This window comes from Saccoglossus kowalevskii, chromosome 6 (genome assembly GCF_978046115.1).
Source record: "Saccoglossus kowalevskii chromosome 6, keSacKowa6.1, whole genome shotgun sequence".
NCBI lineage: Eukaryota > Metazoa > Hemichordata > Enteropneusta > Harrimaniidae > Saccoglossus > Saccoglossus kowalevskii.
The window spans coordinates 36,066,169-36,085,822 of record NC_140646.1 but is presented as its reverse complement, the minus strand read 5'-3'; the positions used below and the strand labels follow the sequence as shown (position 1 = coordinate 36,085,822).

Below are 19,654 nucleotides of genomic sequence, written 5' to 3'. Positions count from 1 at the left end.
TCAGAGTTCTATCATAAATGAAACGTGATTAAAACATTGGTCATATTCTCATGTATTTTAAATAGTTAATAAATGAAACGAAATACTGTTATATCTTTGTTTTACTTCTGGTATCCAAATAAACAATGACTACAACTCAGCAGGCACTCGTCAGATTCTTTGAATGTAATGTACTTGAACATAAAAGTCATAACGATTTATCTGAACGTAAAAACAACATTTTCTGGTGAAAATGAAAAATATATAAAAGTTACCCAAATCCGTGTGAATTTCCTGTTTCTCTTGTTTTATTTAATCCACATTTGTTGCAGGTTGTATTTAACATAACATCAATTTGTAATAGAGTTGCTTTTTGCTCCAATCTATTCTATGCTTTATATCACACGTATTAGTGTCAATGAAACGCACTGATTAAGTACATATAATATACTTTGCTTATAGTGATTTTATCAGCACTTGCTAGTTGGTCGACCAAAAGACATACAGTTCTAAATAATCACATTCACTTAATCTAAGCGTCATGGTGACATTACCGTGCCCCGTGATTGACCCCATAAAACACTTGGAAATTATATACATACTCGAGTATACAAAGAACAACACACTTCTTTCAGAAGCCTATAGACTTGGCATTTATTTAGATAATTTAAACATCTATAATTGGACATCTGGTATAAAGAATCTGTTGACTCATTTAAACATGAGTCACATTTGGGAAGAAAACCATTACAAGAATGAAAAGCTGCCTAAATCAGTCTCTGAAAAGCTTGCAGCCAACTTTCAAACATACTGTTTAGATTCAATGTATGATGATAATAAGGGAACAAAACATCAGAATAAACTCCGCATATACAGACATCTAAAAACAAAATTCACTTTTGAAAAATATTTAGAAACTGTGCAAAATCCCTTCCACAGGTCATCCATGACCAAACTAAGAATTAGTGCTCATGTGTTAGGAATAGAAACTGGAAGACATAAAAACATTGACATTTCAAAAAGAAAATGTCAGTTTTGTCAATTAAACGAAATAGAAAATGAAGAGCACTTCCTTCTTAAATGCGGTCTCTATAAAAAAGAAAGAAATGAGCTTCTAAAAAATTTGATGCTACCTCCAAAACTTCCTGACAAAGAAAAAATAGTTGCAATACTAAACAATGGTAGTAAAAAATTTGCTCCTCAAATTGCTAAGTACATAGATGATTGTTTTAAAATCAGGGAGAACAACCTGAAAAAAGTACTACCAGCTGCCTCAAAATGAATAAAAACATTTACTTTCATTTATTATATTTTATTAATACCTTTGTTTTATACTCTTTTAATCTCATTTAATTTTTTTTTTCATTGCTATACCTTTATTGTATTCTTCAGTCAAAGTCCCATAGAGGATACGATAACAATAAAGATGATTATTATTACAATTAGCCGTGTCCTCGAGGCTTGGATCCTTGGCCGCACCCGTAGATCAGTGTGTATTTGGTACACCTCGCCCTCTAGCGAATTATTCTCGAGAGTAAAAAACATCGAAAAATGAACCCTTATCCCGGAAACCTATTTTGGGTAACGTGATATCCACGTTCAAGTGTTGAATAAGGTGCACGATTTCTAATTGTCGTCAACTGGGGTTTGGTTTTATGGCTGCTCTAAAACAATCATGCAGATATGTAATTCCATCTTCATTGTTCTCGGGTCTTTTGTGTTAGAGACTTGAAGCACTCTCTTCGGAACAGATGTTTCTTTATTAATAATAGTCGACGGACGTGCATCACACTGCTGATATATAGCAAGGTACACTGGGACAGTCTTGGTCATAAGATCCATTATTCTGGCCGTTGGTTAAACATACGTCCAGCGCTGGCAATGCAACTGATTGCTGAATTTCGCATCTCGTTGTCGTGCGGTCGAAGCCGGCCGGGCGTGCTTACGAGATTCTGACAAAAAACTATGGTATTTACATTTGTAAACGCACTTCAACTCATGAGATTAACTATACTTAATATGTGATTATTATTTGTAAATATTTAACGCTCATTAAAATTAAAGTATGATGAATACCTTGCTTACGTCACTCCGTCTTGTTATGTGTTCAATCTTCTTGGCATTTATGGTTGACCCAAAATGGTGGGTATATGGAAGTAAGCTATAATAAAAGCAAGCAAGGTCGAAAAAACTTTTACACATATGTAAACCAAAAGAAACACATGCTCCATTTGCCATTTTCTTGCCATTTCTATTATGGTTTAATAGCGAAATGTTCGATGGTTATGGGTTTTGTTTATGTCTCACAGGAATGTTGAGGCGAGTTTTTCAGGTTTCGCCGACGTTTTAAAGCTGTATTTCAACAACATAATAAATACAAAATCGTATTTCGGTGATTATTTCAAACTTGGACAGTGAAAGTCGTAATTGATTTTCACTGAACGGTCATAAGTGACAAAATCGATCTGCTACTAAGAAACGCACCAATCTGATTAAAATCCTATGTATTTTTTTTATTTTTATATTTTTTTATTTTCATATTTTGCTATTGTTATTTGTGGAAATTAATAACGATTTTTTTTATTTATTCGGTAATTACTTCTGAAAATGTTAATAAAAATAAAGATTTCGAAATTTGTACGTTATGAAGTACAATAACAAATGAATGATTGATCAATGAATTTGATTGTAAAAATGTTTATGTATTCAATTTATTGTATTCGTTATGCAGTTATGCACTTCGTATACCAGTATTTATTTTAGGTGTATAAACGATAATCGTATAAACGTTCTTGCTATCTTACCAACTGGATTTGGTCAGCCTCTGAGTTCATTTTGTAAGACCAGGTAAGCTGTTCCCTCGACTTGAAATGTTAGTTTCTGATACAACGAACACAACACATTCTAAGATGCTTCTAAGTCATGCAAACACAATTACTTTACAACATTATTTGAATGTATGATTATGTCATCAAATTACTCTTGAATTCCAATCATCCACTTCATTTATGTACATTTCGCGATAATCTTTTGGGAAAACTAAAGGTAGTGATTATTGATTTCAAATGCAATGAAATGGATTTATTTAATACAAGAATGCACTGAATGGTAACAACAATGCAGCATTCAAAACACCTGTTGATGCAGATTTTCTTTTCTTCTTTGTCTTTTACATAGCTTAATTTAGTCACTTCTTTTACTGGCATTAATTAATTGTAAAGAATTATGTAATACTTTCTAGGATTGGGTGACAAGATAAACAACAGACACAAGACAGTGCGAAGAGAATACTTCTTACATTCTGAAGAACTATGCCACTTACACAGAAATTGGTTCTTGTACTGACAGCAACTGATATTATGTCTAGTTCTGATTGCAAATTGGAGAACATGAATTCATTATAGTCACTTGCAATCACCAGGTAGAGTAATGATTCTTATGTCGCTCTGTCATTGTGCAATATAATATTAATACTTCTAAATGTTAAAATACATATATAAAACTTGCATCAAATGAATACATTGACAGTATACAGCTTGGAACCTGAGAAATTCTGCAGTTCAGTATCAGGAGTTGGGATCGTGATTTTTGATCGTCTACAATTCATTACATTTATTGGACTGGTATTTTAATCTTGCATTTCATGGCAAAGACATGCACACATGCAGAACAATCTATTTAAACTGTTGAGAACACATGAAGATGTTCATCTTCGCCAGCCAAGGACTATTTATTCGGTCGAAGCCTCAACATTTAACCCTTGGCAGATTTCACTACAATTTACTGTATGTCGCACGCCCTCAAACGATTATAAGATTCATTTCGGCTCATTTGCATCACCCAATCAGAACTCACGAAAGAAACTGCGCATTATGCCAAAAAAAAACCAAAAAACTCATGTTGCCCTCAAGTCGGAAAATTGAAAAATTTGGTCGGTCGGTCGGATTTTTTTTTCAGAGAAATACAAATCAACCCGAGGTTTAAAGTCACCACTTATCTCCCCCTGGGGACCCTGGGGATCAAACAACGGTCCGGGATCGTTAATTTTTAGAGGAAAAACTTTTTTACTGTTTAAATTGTTTTTTAATATTTGGGCCAATTAAAAAAAACTGATAGCAACAAAACAATTGTTTTGGCCTTACTTTGTGATATTAAAATGGCGGAATCAAATAAACAAATTTTTCTCTGAACGAACTTACTGATCATCAAAAGAAAGCGCTGTATCTGAGGGAAAGACGTGTTTGTTCAAAAACACAGTCCTTAGACTATGTTGCAATGAAGACCGAATCTGGCAAGGCGATATGTTATCAGTTTCGTCAGTTTACTAAAACACAGTTTGCACAAATATTTAGACATTCCCACAAACAATTTTCAACGTTGGAATAATAAATTTTCGAAACGTGTCAACAAATATAGACTTTCTGTTCTTGACTCTCGGTGAATCAGCATGAAGCCTACACGCCACTATTTTTTTAATCTGTGATGGGCTCTCCGTTCTTCACATTTATGATACAGCAACTCTGATTGCTGGCGCCAGCTCTTTGGCGCGCCCAATCAAATGACTCAATTTAGCTACAGTGAAATACAGCTTTTCCTAACACGACCACGCACAGGTTCGTTGGCCGGTTATGAATGACCAGCTTTAGCGAAACTGTGCGATTCGGACGATGGAAGATGTTATTAATGCAGAAACGCATCTTTTATCACAGGGAATAAATATTTATTCAATTAACAAGAGTTTAGACCATCAAAAATAAACAATTTCATAAACTTTTTGTATTAGTTGAGTTTTAGAAGAACAAGGAGATACCTAGTATTATTTATCAAATAACAAATGAGAATGTGATACCCACGAGCAAAACATCTTTAACGAAACTGAAACCGCAATCGTGTGTCTGCTTTTGGTGAGTATCTCGTTCAACCTAAGCCTACACACACAAAAAATACCGGTTGGAAAATATTCAACGAAAATTACTTGCATGTTAGATTAGACAACGAATGAAAGTACTTGTTGTAGTTGGTACACGATCATCGCCGCTAGATGAGTTATCGGTGAGTGCCTCAGGTTGTTTGTTGTTTCTCTTCTTGTTACTTTGTGAGGACTTGTAACCCGTGCTCTGATTGGCTGACTCTTACGCGTGATTTGCTCGAAACTTTCAATTTCATTGAGTCGGATGTAGTTACGGCGACCGAGATACGATATATGAAGTAAAACCAAACTATATTCTAAATAAACAAAAATAGCAATAAAAAATACATAAATAAAAAAAATTATAAAAAAATGGAGCCTGTATGACATCTGATCAAATTGGAGACGTACATTCATCTAAGTCTTAAACAATGAAATGAGAAGTCTTTGGTAGGAAACGCCCCAAATTAATCTGTCTAAAAATGCAAACCATTCCAGACGTGTCACTCAACAACTCTCTCTGATTGTCATTCCTGTTAGTAAATCACATGACACCCGGGTGATTATGGTATCAAGTTTCCCATATGTGAAAATGTCGTATTATATTATTACTATATCAGTTACACCATTGTAAACTTACATTTGAACTATCAAACTATTGATGCTGTGTTTGCAAATGGCAGTGAGCTCTATCGCTTGTTTGGGTTGATTATTCGTTCACAGTAACAACGACCAATGTAATAAACAAATTTTGTTTTGGACATATTATTCATTATGCATTATGGTCGTGTTTGGGTCTAATCTAACGACTACGTGTGAACGTAGTTATTTATTTATTTACGACGTCGAGATGTCAGGCACCATCCATCATTTCTACGACACATGGTATATTTATATATATAAACCAGCTGCAGACATGAATACCGCACAGTTTTCCACATCACTAAACGCCTTCAAGACATAACTTCTACTTCATTCACAGGTTTTAAAACTATCCGAGAACATCGGTGTCCAAGACGATGGCCGGACCACGGATTTTCATATTCATTGCGTCAGTTTCGCTACTATTCCAGCTGTGTGTAGCCGGAATGGATTCCGATTCAAAGACGATACTTCGCGATCGAAGACAAACTATTCTGTCAAGGCATCCATTCTCTGACGATGAGATACAGATGATCGTTGATCGCCACAATGAGTTGAGAAGGCAGGTTGAGCCACCGGCCTCCAACATGCAGACCATGGTAAGTGTATTGCATGTCTTATCCGTGTCTTCAGTTGTACATTAAAAAACAACGAACAGTAAAAAAAATAAACAATTTATTGAACAAGAAATTAGTTTTAAACCCATAGATTCTCCAAACATCTAATAGACTATTTAATTACATAAGACTGTAATGTTGTGATTATCTATATTTCAATTGTTTAGATAATTATACCATTGGTGGATGTGTGTCATTTCTCATCGCGCAATTATTTTTCCTCTCTTTAAAACCCAACAATTGTCAATACTCGGACATTGCTATGTACACTTATTTCAACGTGTAGTGCTCAGTTTACAGAATATATTTATGAGAGACAGCTGATCACGTACAATTAAACCATTCAGCCGTTCAAATAAAATTAGCAAAACTGCCTTGACTGAAAAAAAAACGGCTGTTGATTTGTCCACGTTAATTTTGGATATATTTTAGAGATAACAAAGATCCCGGTTATATTATAAAGTCTATTGTCGATATCTACGTGTTATGGCATATAGACACCATATAACAGAACTTTTAGTGATGACTCGTATCCTTAAGTTGCACTCTTAGAGGTTACTTTATTTGTACTTAGACGATTATGCGATGTATTCGAAGGCATGAACATGCGCCGGATTCGCTCGTGTTCCGAAATCACTGGGCGACACTAATCGGATTCGCTCGTATTCCGAACTTATTGTGGGCGAAATCAGTTGGGCTCGTTCGTGTTCCGAAGTTACTGTTGGCAGCATCAGCGCAGCAATAATCAGATTCCGTAATCGCTCGTGTGCCGAACTGTCTGAGAATGGTAATGATCGGATTCGCTCGTTTTCTTAATTTAATCGAATTCGCTTGTGTGCCAAACTTACTATAGACAGTTCATAACCGGATTCGCTCGTGTTGTGAACTGACTGATGGCAGGGCAGAATTAATCGGAATCGCCCAAGCTCACCATGCACTTCTGTGGATGACATTAATCGGATTCGCTCGTGTTCCTAAGTTACTGTGGGCGGCATTTTAGCCTGATACAGCTACACAAGTGGTCAGGGTCGAAAATAAACAATGGTACTGTCTTAGACTGGAACTTTGGAAAAATAACACTTTCTCAATAACTTGAATCCCCAAACTGAACACGCATCAAAGGTGTCAGCTCAATTATTCTTAAACCTGTCTTTTTTTAACTTATAATAATAAATTGCTATCGCACCCATACGTCGTTAATATTGTTGTCTCTATATAGTTAATGGTATGACACGACATGGTCTGCCCTACATAGTATAGACATAACACTTAGCTGTTAAAATGTCAGAATTATTTTGTCTTTTATAGTGTCATGATTTATATTTCAGTCAGTTTGACAGTGGTTGCCATAACATATACTGATAAAGGTTAATGACAAGACCAGATGGCGAGCTGGTCGAAATCAACCAAAAACATCTTATGACTCTGCAGTTTTTAAGATACAATACAGTAGCTGTAATCCTAAACCAATTTTGTTTGCGATTCTAACTAAGGCGGTATCTTTGTGGAATGTTAGTGCGAGACTATTACCCCATCAATATTAGTTAGTGTTGACAATATATAGTAGTGTTTTACTAGATAGTTTGACGAGTAATTAATTGATTATGATGTGTAAAACTTTCATGTGATTGGTTGTTTGTTGGAAGGCAAGGCCTTGGAGTCTCTTATACTGATTGTAATTGGTTAAGGAGTGACAAGAAATAAAGAGTGATTTAATGCTGTCTCGGGTGAAAACCAGGGACTTGGGAGAGAATCGTTTGGGAACATGAACGAAGCTTGTGTGTGTCTTTTGACAGCCTAGCGTGGAAACGACCGAATCCCGCTTACCTAAGTGAAAGGTTTTTAACCATCAAAAATACCTATCACAATAGTATGAATTTTATTGTTGTAGTTATGGGTTGAAATCTGGTTTAAACGCAATCAAATTTTATGTATTGCGTTTCTGATTTGCGTAGTACCAGGTAGCTTTCTGTATCTGATTTGCACAGTACTAGGCATTTGTCTGTATCTGATTTGCATAGTACTAGGCATTTGCCTGTATGTGATTTGCATAGTACTAGGCATTTGTCTGTATCTGATTTGCATAGTACTAGGCATTTGCCTGTATCTGATTTGCATAGTACTAGGCATTTGCCTGTATCTGATTTGCATAGTAATGGGCATTTGCCTGTATCTGATTTACATAGTACTAGGTATTGTCTGTATCTGATTTGCATAGTACTGGGCAATTGTCTGTATCTGATTTGCATATTACTAGGCATTTGTCCGTATCTGATTTGCATAGTACTAGGCAGCTTTCTGTATCTGAACAAGGCAAGATAGATCGATGTTTTCAGTTAGATAGCTTGCTGCCAAAAACTGTAAAAAATCTAAAAAATCTTTAAAACAATCTTCTCAGTGAAATTACTGGGAAGTCCAACAATATAACCATAATTTTTAACACGTTGCTTGAAAACAGGAGAGCTAAAAGCTGTTTTTAACATAGGATTCTATGGATAAGATGCGAGTCCCTCTCCCCTCTATCCCACAATCCTTTCCAAATTCAATATGGAGTTACGAGTAACATATTACTTCCCGCCACAGATAACAGACAATTGTTATCTGTGGTTGCGCCCTCTAGTGGAGTAGCGCTTCTATGACGTCAAATTGACGTATATGAGTGAAAGCAATGTCTTTCAAATCAACCACCATGTTTTGTTGTACAGTCATTCGTCACTCAGCATAATTCTTTATTGATTGTAAACTACGGATCAAAACGACATCGATGGCCTTCGTTTTACCCATTCAGTTTACGTCATAAAAGCGCTCCGGTGTTAGGGGCGCAATTTGAACGGAATATTGAGTTAATATGCAGCTTAGTAAGTCTGCTTGATCGGTTCTCGAGAAACTATTTCCCCCTCTACTGCATTTTTAATCAGATGTGGCACGAAGAGCTGGCCAATATGGCACAGACGTGGGCCGAGAGATGTGTTTGGGAGCATGGTCAACCAGAAGTATCAAACCCACCATATTCCATCATTGGCCAGAATATGAAAAAGGGCACAGGCCTCAAGTAAGAGACAATTCATATACATTTTAATATTAATCAATATTAATTTTAATGTAGCATTAGCGACGAAGTGGCATTAAATCACGATCCTTTAAAATAAATATTGACAGCTGACGAAACTCAATTGCGTTTTCTGTAGCGATCGCCGGAGGGCGCAACTCACACATGTTTCGTTTATGTTTTCAGTGCAATGACGGCCCTCGATCAGTGGTTTGCCGAAAAAGAATTCTATAATTTTGATAATATAACATGCACTAAGGAATGTGGACATTACACACAGGTAAGATCCATGGTGAATATCTCGGTCTCGACAAATCGATTCTGCAATGTTAAAATATTGAGTGTAGACGTGACAACTCTATCTGTGGTTTAGTTGTTCGTCATTTAAAATACTACTATAGTAAATTACCCAAAAGCTACATTTTTACTGACTGGCAACAGACTAAAAAAAAATATCAAAAATATGAACGGCGTGACTTGACATGATCGTCGTTATGATTCAGTAAAACTAATGAGTTAACATTCCAACACGAGACTATCATACACGTTATAATACATGTAGGTGGTGTCAGGACGCTCTAAAGAAGTAGGGTGTGGAGTTGCTGAGTGTCCAAGCAATAGCGGTGCCTATAATATGGTGGTGTGCAACTACGGACCTGCGTAAGTGAATAGTTTCTATGTGTTCAAAAACATACAGCGGAGAAGTGGAAATAACACGCCAAACCGTAGACCTGTTCAAACCTACCGTATGTACACGAATACAAATAAATAACTGCTGTACTCTGTGCAGACCTTTATACTACCAGTAACACCTGAGTGGAGCGAAACTACTACTCGCTAAGTCAACGATGACGGTTACAACGAGTGTAAAATAATATTATGCGTGATGTTTACAAGAGTGCAAATGTTTTCATTTTCATGATGAAAACTATCGCCGTACGTCATCCAGGCACTTTGCCGGGCATGTTCGATCTGAGGTTCGGTTATAAGAAAAACGGTGTGAGTTTACACATTTACCTTAACATTGTCATGTATACACTCTGGTTTCTACTACCCCCTTCCCGTCATAGTCGCGTAGTATCACCATGTTTTTTTTCAGAGTGAGCGCGGTCTGGACGCGATCCTTTGAATGGGCTTCTTGAGTGCCACGTGACAGCCCCTGTGCTTTTACTTTTCGTTCTTACCAGGGATCACTAGTAGGAACCACATTCTTTTATTGGTCAAATGACCCTTTTTACCATGATTTTGGACGATTGTACTAGTATTAACTACGTGATTTCGTGTCAACTATGAAATAAGGTATGTTTTTGTAGATTTGATTCAAGGGGTGGGTTTGTCTTCTTAAAAAAAATCACCAAAGGTTGATGCCTCGCGTACCCGTTTGGTTCAAAGGGAGTCCTTATAATGTAAGTGAATAAATGGTATGTTGATTGCATTGATTGATTGATTGTCGATACGTCGCGGGTATAGAATATTTGCATGTTCTAATACCAATGACACTGGCAGTCGGCAGCAGGAATTTCACTTACCACCAAAATCTAAAGTAACGTTGGCAAAACAGGTTGTTTGTTTTTGTTTACCGTTGCATGTTTGCAGTAACATCGAGTTACAATGTAGAAGTTGTTTCGCAAAAGTGGGCATTTTTTCTAAAATATGGGCGTGTTCAATTTTGTAAATCGATGTTTCCGTAACTCAAACAATTCAGCGTCTCGGCTGGTAGAGCTCTTTTTCAATATAATGTATTGTACAAAGAATGAAACGTTTATCCAATAATGTTCGAAACTGTTGTTGTTGTTGTTGTTGTTGTTGCAGTATAGACGCGCATCCACCCAATGCTACGCGAGTTCCGTGTTATGATTTTACAACCAAGAATCACCCGTTGAAAGTGCGCGATTATGACAAATGCATTGTAGTTGCAGGTACAGCAACGTGGGCGCCAATAACCGTTTTAGTTCGAACACTGGTTTTTCATATTAACATATGCAGGTGAGATATGGGGCATTTTCCAAAATCAGACTAATTGGGACAAAACAGCAACAGAAAAATATCATCTACGCTTTTGTCGTCAAATTCTTAACATTGGCAACAGAACGAGCAAAATTGGATGCAGAATGGAACTGGGAAGAGAGCCACTGATAAGCAGAATATACTGCTCAGCAATTAACTATTACAAACACCTCAAAGCGATAGACAATGACAATTTAGCTTTTTATGCTATAAAAGACATGGAAAACAATACTTACACAGAAGCATGGTTGACTACCTTAGAACGAAACTTGAAACTTTACAACAAAAACAATGTCACAGATTTCACAAAACAAAAACTAAATAATTCAATTAGACAATATTACATTAACAAATGGAATATAGACAACAAAAGGGAAAGTGCCAAATTACGCACATACAGGACATTCAAAGACTCATTGGAACAAGAAGAATACATAAAAGTGATGAACAACCCACAACATGTCAAAACAATAGCTCAATTTAGATTAAGTTGCCATAAACTTGCCATCGAAAAAGGTCGTTATACAAAACCAAAAACACCAGTGGAAGACAGGTTATGCTCCCATTGTAACGAAGTTGAAAATGAGGAACATCATTTAATACATTGTAAATTGTACACAAAACAAAGAGACACAATGTTTCACACTATCAACAGTGTAAATGCAAATTTCCTGAATTTGGATAAAGAAAAACAATTTAAACATATTTTACAATCAAAAGATAAAAATACTATTATAGCCCTCTATGTGTACTTGAGTAACAGTAAATGAACAAACAAAAGAATACACTCAGTCACACTTTTTTAATTTTTTATTTACTCAACTTTCGCCTACTTACTTTTTTAGTTATTCATTATTAACTTTATTACATTTTAAACACCAAATTAGAAATGTAAAATTTTCTACACGGTTGTAATAAAGCTGTTACCTATCTATAAACAAACACACTGTTGCCCAAATGTAAACATCGCGATGTGCTAACAACAAAACAATCATAATATTATTACGTTACGCTCAATGTAACCGTCACTGTACCGGTAGTAATTTGATGCCATGTGCACTTCCACCGAAAGTCATCATTGCCATAATGTAATGTATTCGTTATTCTCGTTGACAATAGGGGCAACTACCGAAATACAGCACCTTACATAAGTGGCGTTGCCTGCTCAGCTTGTCCACCTCCAAGTTGGTGCCATGAAGGACTCTGCAGTAAGTACATTTCCTTGTGACATGATAAATAGACCACGTCGAACTTCACGTTTTAGAACCCGCAAACGTCATTTCAAATTTATCAATATAGAATTGTAAAACTTTTCTGGTGAAACTAGCTCAAAACGTGGCGAAGGAAAACCTAATTTTCACATTTGTTCTACCACCCATCTCGGGGTTCCTAGACGTCAACCCATAATAATCGGATTATACTGCCTAATGAATACTAATTATAGTAATACATCTCATTTGCAGTGCCGGATTGTCAGCATCACGATGAACCCTTTAGTACCTGCGGTGAGTAAAATAAACGTTCCCACATTGTTTTATGAGGCATGATGGATGTAACTGAAAATACATTTCCAAGATGAGTTGAATACTAAGATTGTTGTTTTTTCCACACAGATTGCCACATCAAGTGTGAAAATTGTGGTATACGGACAGACTTATGTACATGCACATGCGCAGATGGCTGGACTGGAATCACTTGCTCAGGTGAACTTAACGGCTTAATTCACTTGCCTCAGGTGTGGCTATACTAATGAGCCCTGTTAATCACTTGACTGGCCTATGTTTACAGAAATTCGTAAGCATCAACGGGCTAGTCAGACTTGCTTGCATAGAGCACAGACCTGAGCTGCATAGGCATTCCGTAATGACAAGCTAATATGGAACGTGTGTACAAAATGGTATGGCATTGACCATTTCTTTCAAGTTGAATTGCGTTTATTTCAACAATGGCATTCGTCTGAAATGCAGAATTAACGTATCATATCCATTTGCCACCCTCTAGACTGGCACAGTCTGGGCGATTTATTTCTTTTTAAATTTAAAATTAAATAAAAAAAATAGCGAAATGGAGGTATTATTATTATTATTATTATTATTATTGTTACTGTAATTTTGTAAAGATTAGATTTATTAGTCACGTTAAAAAAAATATTTTAAAGAAAAAACATTGTCACGATTTAGCTATGGGCCGGCGCATGGACAGACATTTCCGGCACAAATTTGCCATTTTCTTAAACTGTAAAAAAGCCACGAATAAAACCAGTAAATTAATTCGTGCTGAGTCACATGTAACATTATTAGTCCGTCATCGGCAACTATGAAGATCGCCTGGTCAGTCTCATTCCTGTTCCCTTTACCGTCATATGCAACACTGTATCCGGAATACGCTCTTTATCGCAAAGTAACAGAAAACAACACTAAACACAGTATTCATTTCATTAAAACACGACATTTCTGGCTCATACTCTCTGTAGCGGCTTTTTAAATTTGCGAACATAATTTTCATTGTCTTCATTGAATCCGCTGTATGATAATCAGAAAAGCATTATGAACTGTGTAAATGTTTTTTGGAGATAAGATGACGTAACCTGTTTCAGCGGCCCAGCGTCACGTGACATTCATTATTTCCCATTCCTTTCCGTCTCACACTGACCATACTGTACTTATAATTCGCTTTATTGTCAATGTCGATAATGAATTATGTAATGATATGCCCTGAGTAAGTAATATGAGACTCCTTTTTACGGAATTTGCTAAACACATACTTCCTGTTATAATATAACGAATATTTGAGAAAATGTGACGTTATAGTAACATTAATTACATACGACAATATATTTGCATTAATCTCCCCCCCCCCCCATCAGCAGCGTATTTAAAATATTCATAATCGATAGCGCTTTGGACTAACGAGCTCGTTCCATACTTAGTCGGATGCAGAACAATACCTGAATTAAATTGTTCTCTTATGGAAATTTGCCACACCTACTTTGTCATTGTTATATTAGTGTAACTACAGACTCAAAATGTTATGCCATGTGTGGTACATGTGGTTTATATTGGATATTTGAAATGACAATAATTCAGGGCTAGTAGGAGACGCGTGAAAAATGTTATGTCCTTTTATCATAAGCTTAAATTTGTGTTGTCAAACAATGAGAATGATCAGATTGTTTTTAGCCATGACATTGCGTTGGAAGATACCACAGGAAGATACCACAGGCAGATACCATAGGCAGTGGCATTTTTTATCAAGAAAATACAAAGGGTAAAGACCGTTGAACAATTCTTCCTATTGCCATAGAATGTTTTTTAAAAATGAAACATTACCATAGCAAAAAAAAAAATAATTGAAAAATTAGCTTTAAAGAAAGTAATGTGTTGTAAAATAAAATTTAGTTTTGTCAATTAAATTTGTGTTCCGCTAAATTAGAATTAGGTTTATGTTGCAGGAGGTAACATACAATGTGACACCAATGGGCCATCGAGTATAAGAGATCTATTTTGAAGATCATCGGCTGGAATACTGCTGTCTTGATGGAACTCGTTGATAACAACTGCTGAAATTGTTTCGTTCACACAACGTTACATGATACAGTCCGTAATCAAATCTAGAATTTGAATCATTCATATTTTATTTTGCATACTAAAATATACTTTCAGATGAAAGGATGTTTTTGTTTTGTTCATGTTCATCTATTGGTGGCTTAAATAAGTCAAACTGGACCCAATAGCGTTGTAAATTAGCATAATTATTAGACTCCGTGTACTGATTTGCATAGTTATTCGAGGCAGATACCAGAAATTATTGTATTCTGAAATTCCAATTACAGTAATAGATGTATAATACTGATGCATACGCCGTTCAATCCACAGAACCATGCAGTGACACCAGTCGCCATTGTGGGAACGGTTGGTACAGACACTGGTGCAACGAGGACCATTCAAACGTCCTTACAAAATGTCCATTGATGTGTGGACTATGCCGTAAGTATAAAAACAACATTATAACCTTCCAAAACGCGTCCTCTAACAATGAAACATTTCTGTGTCGTAAAAAGGCGGAAAAGGGTGTAAGCAAAGTCGCTCAAATATTTCAATTGTAAATTCGTCTTGTAGACTGTGACAAATCTCTAAACAACTATTGTTTGTTGATGGAACATTCATCAAAACAATATGAACCCAGTGAACCCGTACACCATTTTACGTCACCACCGAACTACGAATTACTTGCGGTAATGGTGTATTACGAAACTCAACATTGAACATTCACATCATTTTTTACAGAAATGGGAAAACAACATATTGGTTCCAGTAGAAAGATGTGGGAGAATGAAAGTTTTTATATTCCATTTTATTCTCTGTGTATTATGTAGTCCACCATCTTGATTTTCTCGTTTACACAATTTATCGAGAAGAGTCGCTTATACTGGTTACAAAGTGTCATTCTATTTTCAACAACCAAAATGACAATATCTATACATCTTGTGTACAACATTCTAATCTTTTTATTATTTGATACACATACGTAATATTCACACTGAAAATTTGAACTAATTCGCATCATAAAGTTGAATATCTAGGAAATGAAGTGTGACATCAAATGCAAATTGCATTCTGCTACGTGTGTGAAGCTCTTTCATGTAAAATCATTATGTTGTTTTCCCTGGACGTCTTTTTGAAACAGTTGTCACATTGAGATTATACTTTTAACGTAAATTGAATATTTTCAACGCTTACCCACTCTCACTGCCCGCTATAAGATACTAGGTTAGTTGCCATTTGTCGCATATTGGTTCAGATTTCTAATGTGGATGGGGATGTTTGTTTTCTCGTGTAGAACAGTTGCCAGAAGGGGAGGAGGAGCAGAGTTGCTGTGGTGGTAAGATTTGTCAGAACGAAGGTAACTTGGATGTCGCCACATGTACGTGTGAATGTACTAAAGATTTTACAGGCGATTTATGCGGTGAGAATACATGTTATAAAAACATGAACAACTATTGTCAAATACTATTATCTTTAAAAATATCACGGTTACGGTTTTGGTAACTGTGATAAGATGATAACCACAAGAAAAACGTTTTCAGTTTATGGTAAATCACAGTCCAATGTATTTATCATTATGCATCGTCAAACTAAAATTTACATTTTCTCGTCCTTGTTGCATCTTCAAAAAGTAGATCTTTTGCGTTTGCGCCGTTTATTTTCAATGTTTATTTATCATAACAGAAAATCCAGTAACAACACCAGTCATGGTTGAAATTACAGAACATGTCGATGTGGAGGTGAAAGGTACGGAGAAAACCCATGTAGATAAGAAAGGTAAGTTGATTATAATGTGAGGTTATTACGAGGATACTGCAAAGTATGCACAAACACAGTACAGCGAAAATATCGACTGACTGGCAGCGGAGGTCGATGCGACAGTGTACTGTCTTTTCCTCCAGGAATACATCATGGGAATGCCGAAATCCAAAAAGTTTTGAACAGATTTAGAGAACTTTTTTTGTGTGGGGTCCGGACAAACCCTGTAGGGGCAGCCATGTTTAGTCAGTAAATAGCTTTAAACAAAACTAGCACGACCTTTATGACAAGCCAAATCGAAAAACTCCTTTGGCAAGTTGGAATAGTTATTCGGACAATTTCCTTATCTCAAATCAAATATCGAAACAGTAACTGATAAACACATGTTCTCCAACCACTACAAACTGGTTCATCTGCATTATTAATCACGCACCTGGGGCGTAGAGGGCAGTGTCAGTAACTTAGCACACTATACTCAATCATGTACTCGCGAATACAGTAAACCAATTAGTTTAGCAACTATTTCAGGCTGATTTCCCTTTCACAATATATTTCACACTATAGCTTGCATGAAACATTTAGTTAAATATTTATAGTATTTTGACTATGAAAAATATAACAAGATAGTTGGATGTTGGGACATCTCCCACAACAATTTACATTGCTGAGATCATCCCGTATGTTAAATAAAGCATTTCTTAAATCTGGCGCTGTCACCGAATCAATTGCCAAAAACAGTGAAACTTGAATGTACTTGTTACAAACATGAAAAGGTTCCATATAGACTGTGATTGAAGTTAACACATGGAGAAACAGAAATATCAATGTTTGGCCAAATTTTTAAGGATCGACCCCCCCCCCATTATTTTCTATTTCGTTATGAAATTGATTTAATTTTCTTCTGTGAAACCTATCAGCATGTTTTCGCATGCCATCTGTTTGTGGACATTCTTGCAAAACTGATAGGAAAGTTTTATCATGATTGACACGCTAACCTCAAGGGCGATTTCTTACTTCAAACTGCCAAATAGTATTCTAGCATTCTAGTTTGTTGCAGATTGGATCACGTTATACCCATTCAATAAGCGTTATTAAACGGCGAGCTACACTAAAACGTATGTATCTACTTTTCGGATCTCAATAAATAACATATGCTTTGTTTCCTTGATTCATATGTGACTTCCATGCTGCCTTAAAGATGAAACTCATGATAAAACTACGAAAGCACAAGAGAAACTTGTATCACCAACATGTAAGTACATCTCATTCTCTTCTAGAATCGTTCAAAGATAGAATATATCATAATGTAAAGTTGTCCTCCCAGAATCCATTGCAGATATAAGCAGTAACTAACACAGTAATCCTGACTCATCTTTTTAATAATAATGTATTTCTTTTGTTTTCATAGCTACACCAAAGGCTGAAAATGTCGCATCCGCTGCATTGGTGTTAAATCTCAATTTCACCAACATACTGGTATCCATCTTATTGGTCATCACATGCTGTAGTGTGTAATGTGCATTTAATAGCGGTGTATCGTTTAGAACATTTCACTGTGATTCAACGTTAATCAGTAGACTGGAACTTATCCAGTGGTGTTGGTGTTTAAGCTATTATTTTGAGAAGTAGAGCATCTATTTTAAGTTTAGAGAACTAACAATTTGTCAATTATTGTAGATTTGATGAATATTATTCACACCATATAGGAATACTGCATGTAATGTCCCATAACTTTCCCCATTTTAAAGAAATGGCACCAGTGTACAATCACATCAAATAACAGATAAGAACACTTTTCTGATGAGCCTAAAATGGCCATTGTAAATTTCACATTGACCAAGGAATAACAAAATTCACTCAAATCCTCGGTCTTAACACAATTCCTTAGATGCACCAAGTCAATATTGTGTCAGATTCATATGTTCGCACTGTTGGGTGATTAGAGTTTCAAGGTGACATGTCAAATATATTTTATGCAAAGTCGTTGTCATACTATTGCTACTACAATCAAAATTCAAATATAAGAATCGTAATTTTACCTCGGTTACCGCCATACGCCACTTAGTGGTAGATGTTACTGTATAACAAGGCACGTTATCATACAATCTAAAATCATATTGCTTTATTCTCAGTTATACAGTACGCAAACACTGTTACGGCGGTTATTAAATGAGTTTTTTAAAGCCAATGTGTTCAGAGATTAGTAACAAATTAAGCTTTCCAATCACGAAAATAAAAATATATTTAAGTCAATGCAATAATGCAATAATATATTGTAAAATTATGGGATGAACAAGTCATTGTCAATGACACGTCCCCGTTCCGTTCATATTTGAGTGACATATACATTCAAAGCAGATCATGACCGAAATGCACCTGCATATGTACAACACATTGTGCTAAATCTGAACAAAATCCATCCATGCATGACTGAGATCCGCTTCTGGAATTGTGAAAATACGTGATTTTGATGCATTTTCGGCCTTAAAATGGCCATCATTCCGCTATTGTTAAGCAGATCATGAAACAAATGCACATATCTATTTGTGACATGATGTACCATGTGTATGTGAAGTTTGAACTTGATCAATCCAGACATGTCTTGGATACGAATCCAGAACTGAATTCTTTAACAAAATGGCCGCCAGTCGGCCATTTCGAACTTGATCCGAAAAAAAAAAGACGTGCATCAAGGTCCTATTATGTTTAATGTATGTACCAAATTTGAACAAAATCCATCGATGCATAACTGAGATACGGGTCCGGAATGGTGAAAATGTGCGATTTCAATGCATTTTCGGCCTTAAAGCGGCCCCCATTTGGCTATCGTTAATGAGATCATGAAACAAATGCACATACATATTTGTGACATGATGTACCTTGTGTGTGTGAAGTTTGAACTTGATCAATCCAGACATGTCTCGGATACGGATCCAGAACTGAATTCTTTGAAACAAAATGGCCGCCAGTCGGCTATTTCGAACTTGATCCGAAAAAAAAAAATGACGTGCATCAAGGTCCTATTATGTTTAATGTATGTACCAAATTTGAACAAAATCCATCGATGCATAACTGAGATACGGGTCCGGAATTGTGAAAATGTGCGATTTCAATGCATTTTCGGCCTTAAAGCGGCCCCCATTTGGCT

General features: G+C 36.0%; 1 protein-coding gene across 1 annotated transcript; it reads left to right on the top strand.

Annotated features, from left to right (window-relative positions):
* Nucleotides 1-5,831: 5,831 nt before the first annotated feature.
* LOC100371585 (cysteine-rich venom protein helothermine-like) lies at nucleotides 5,832-18,767 on the top strand. The gene is made up of 12 exons (XM_078012162.2): nucleotides 5,832-6,129; nucleotides 9,066-9,199; nucleotides 9,383-9,476; nucleotides 9,759-9,856; nucleotides 12,323-12,411; nucleotides 12,667-12,708; nucleotides 12,817-12,906; nucleotides 15,079-15,189; nucleotides 16,043-16,168; nucleotides 16,432-16,524; nucleotides 17,705-17,758; nucleotides 17,915-18,767. The coding sequence occupies exons 1-12, from the start codon at nucleotides 5,908-5,910 to the stop codon at nucleotides 18,019-18,021; spliced, it is 1,260 nt and encodes a 419-aa protein (XP_077868288.1). The 5' UTR covers nucleotides 5,832-5,907; the 3' UTR covers nucleotides 18,022-18,767.
* Nucleotides 18,768-19,654: the final 887 nt, after the last annotated feature.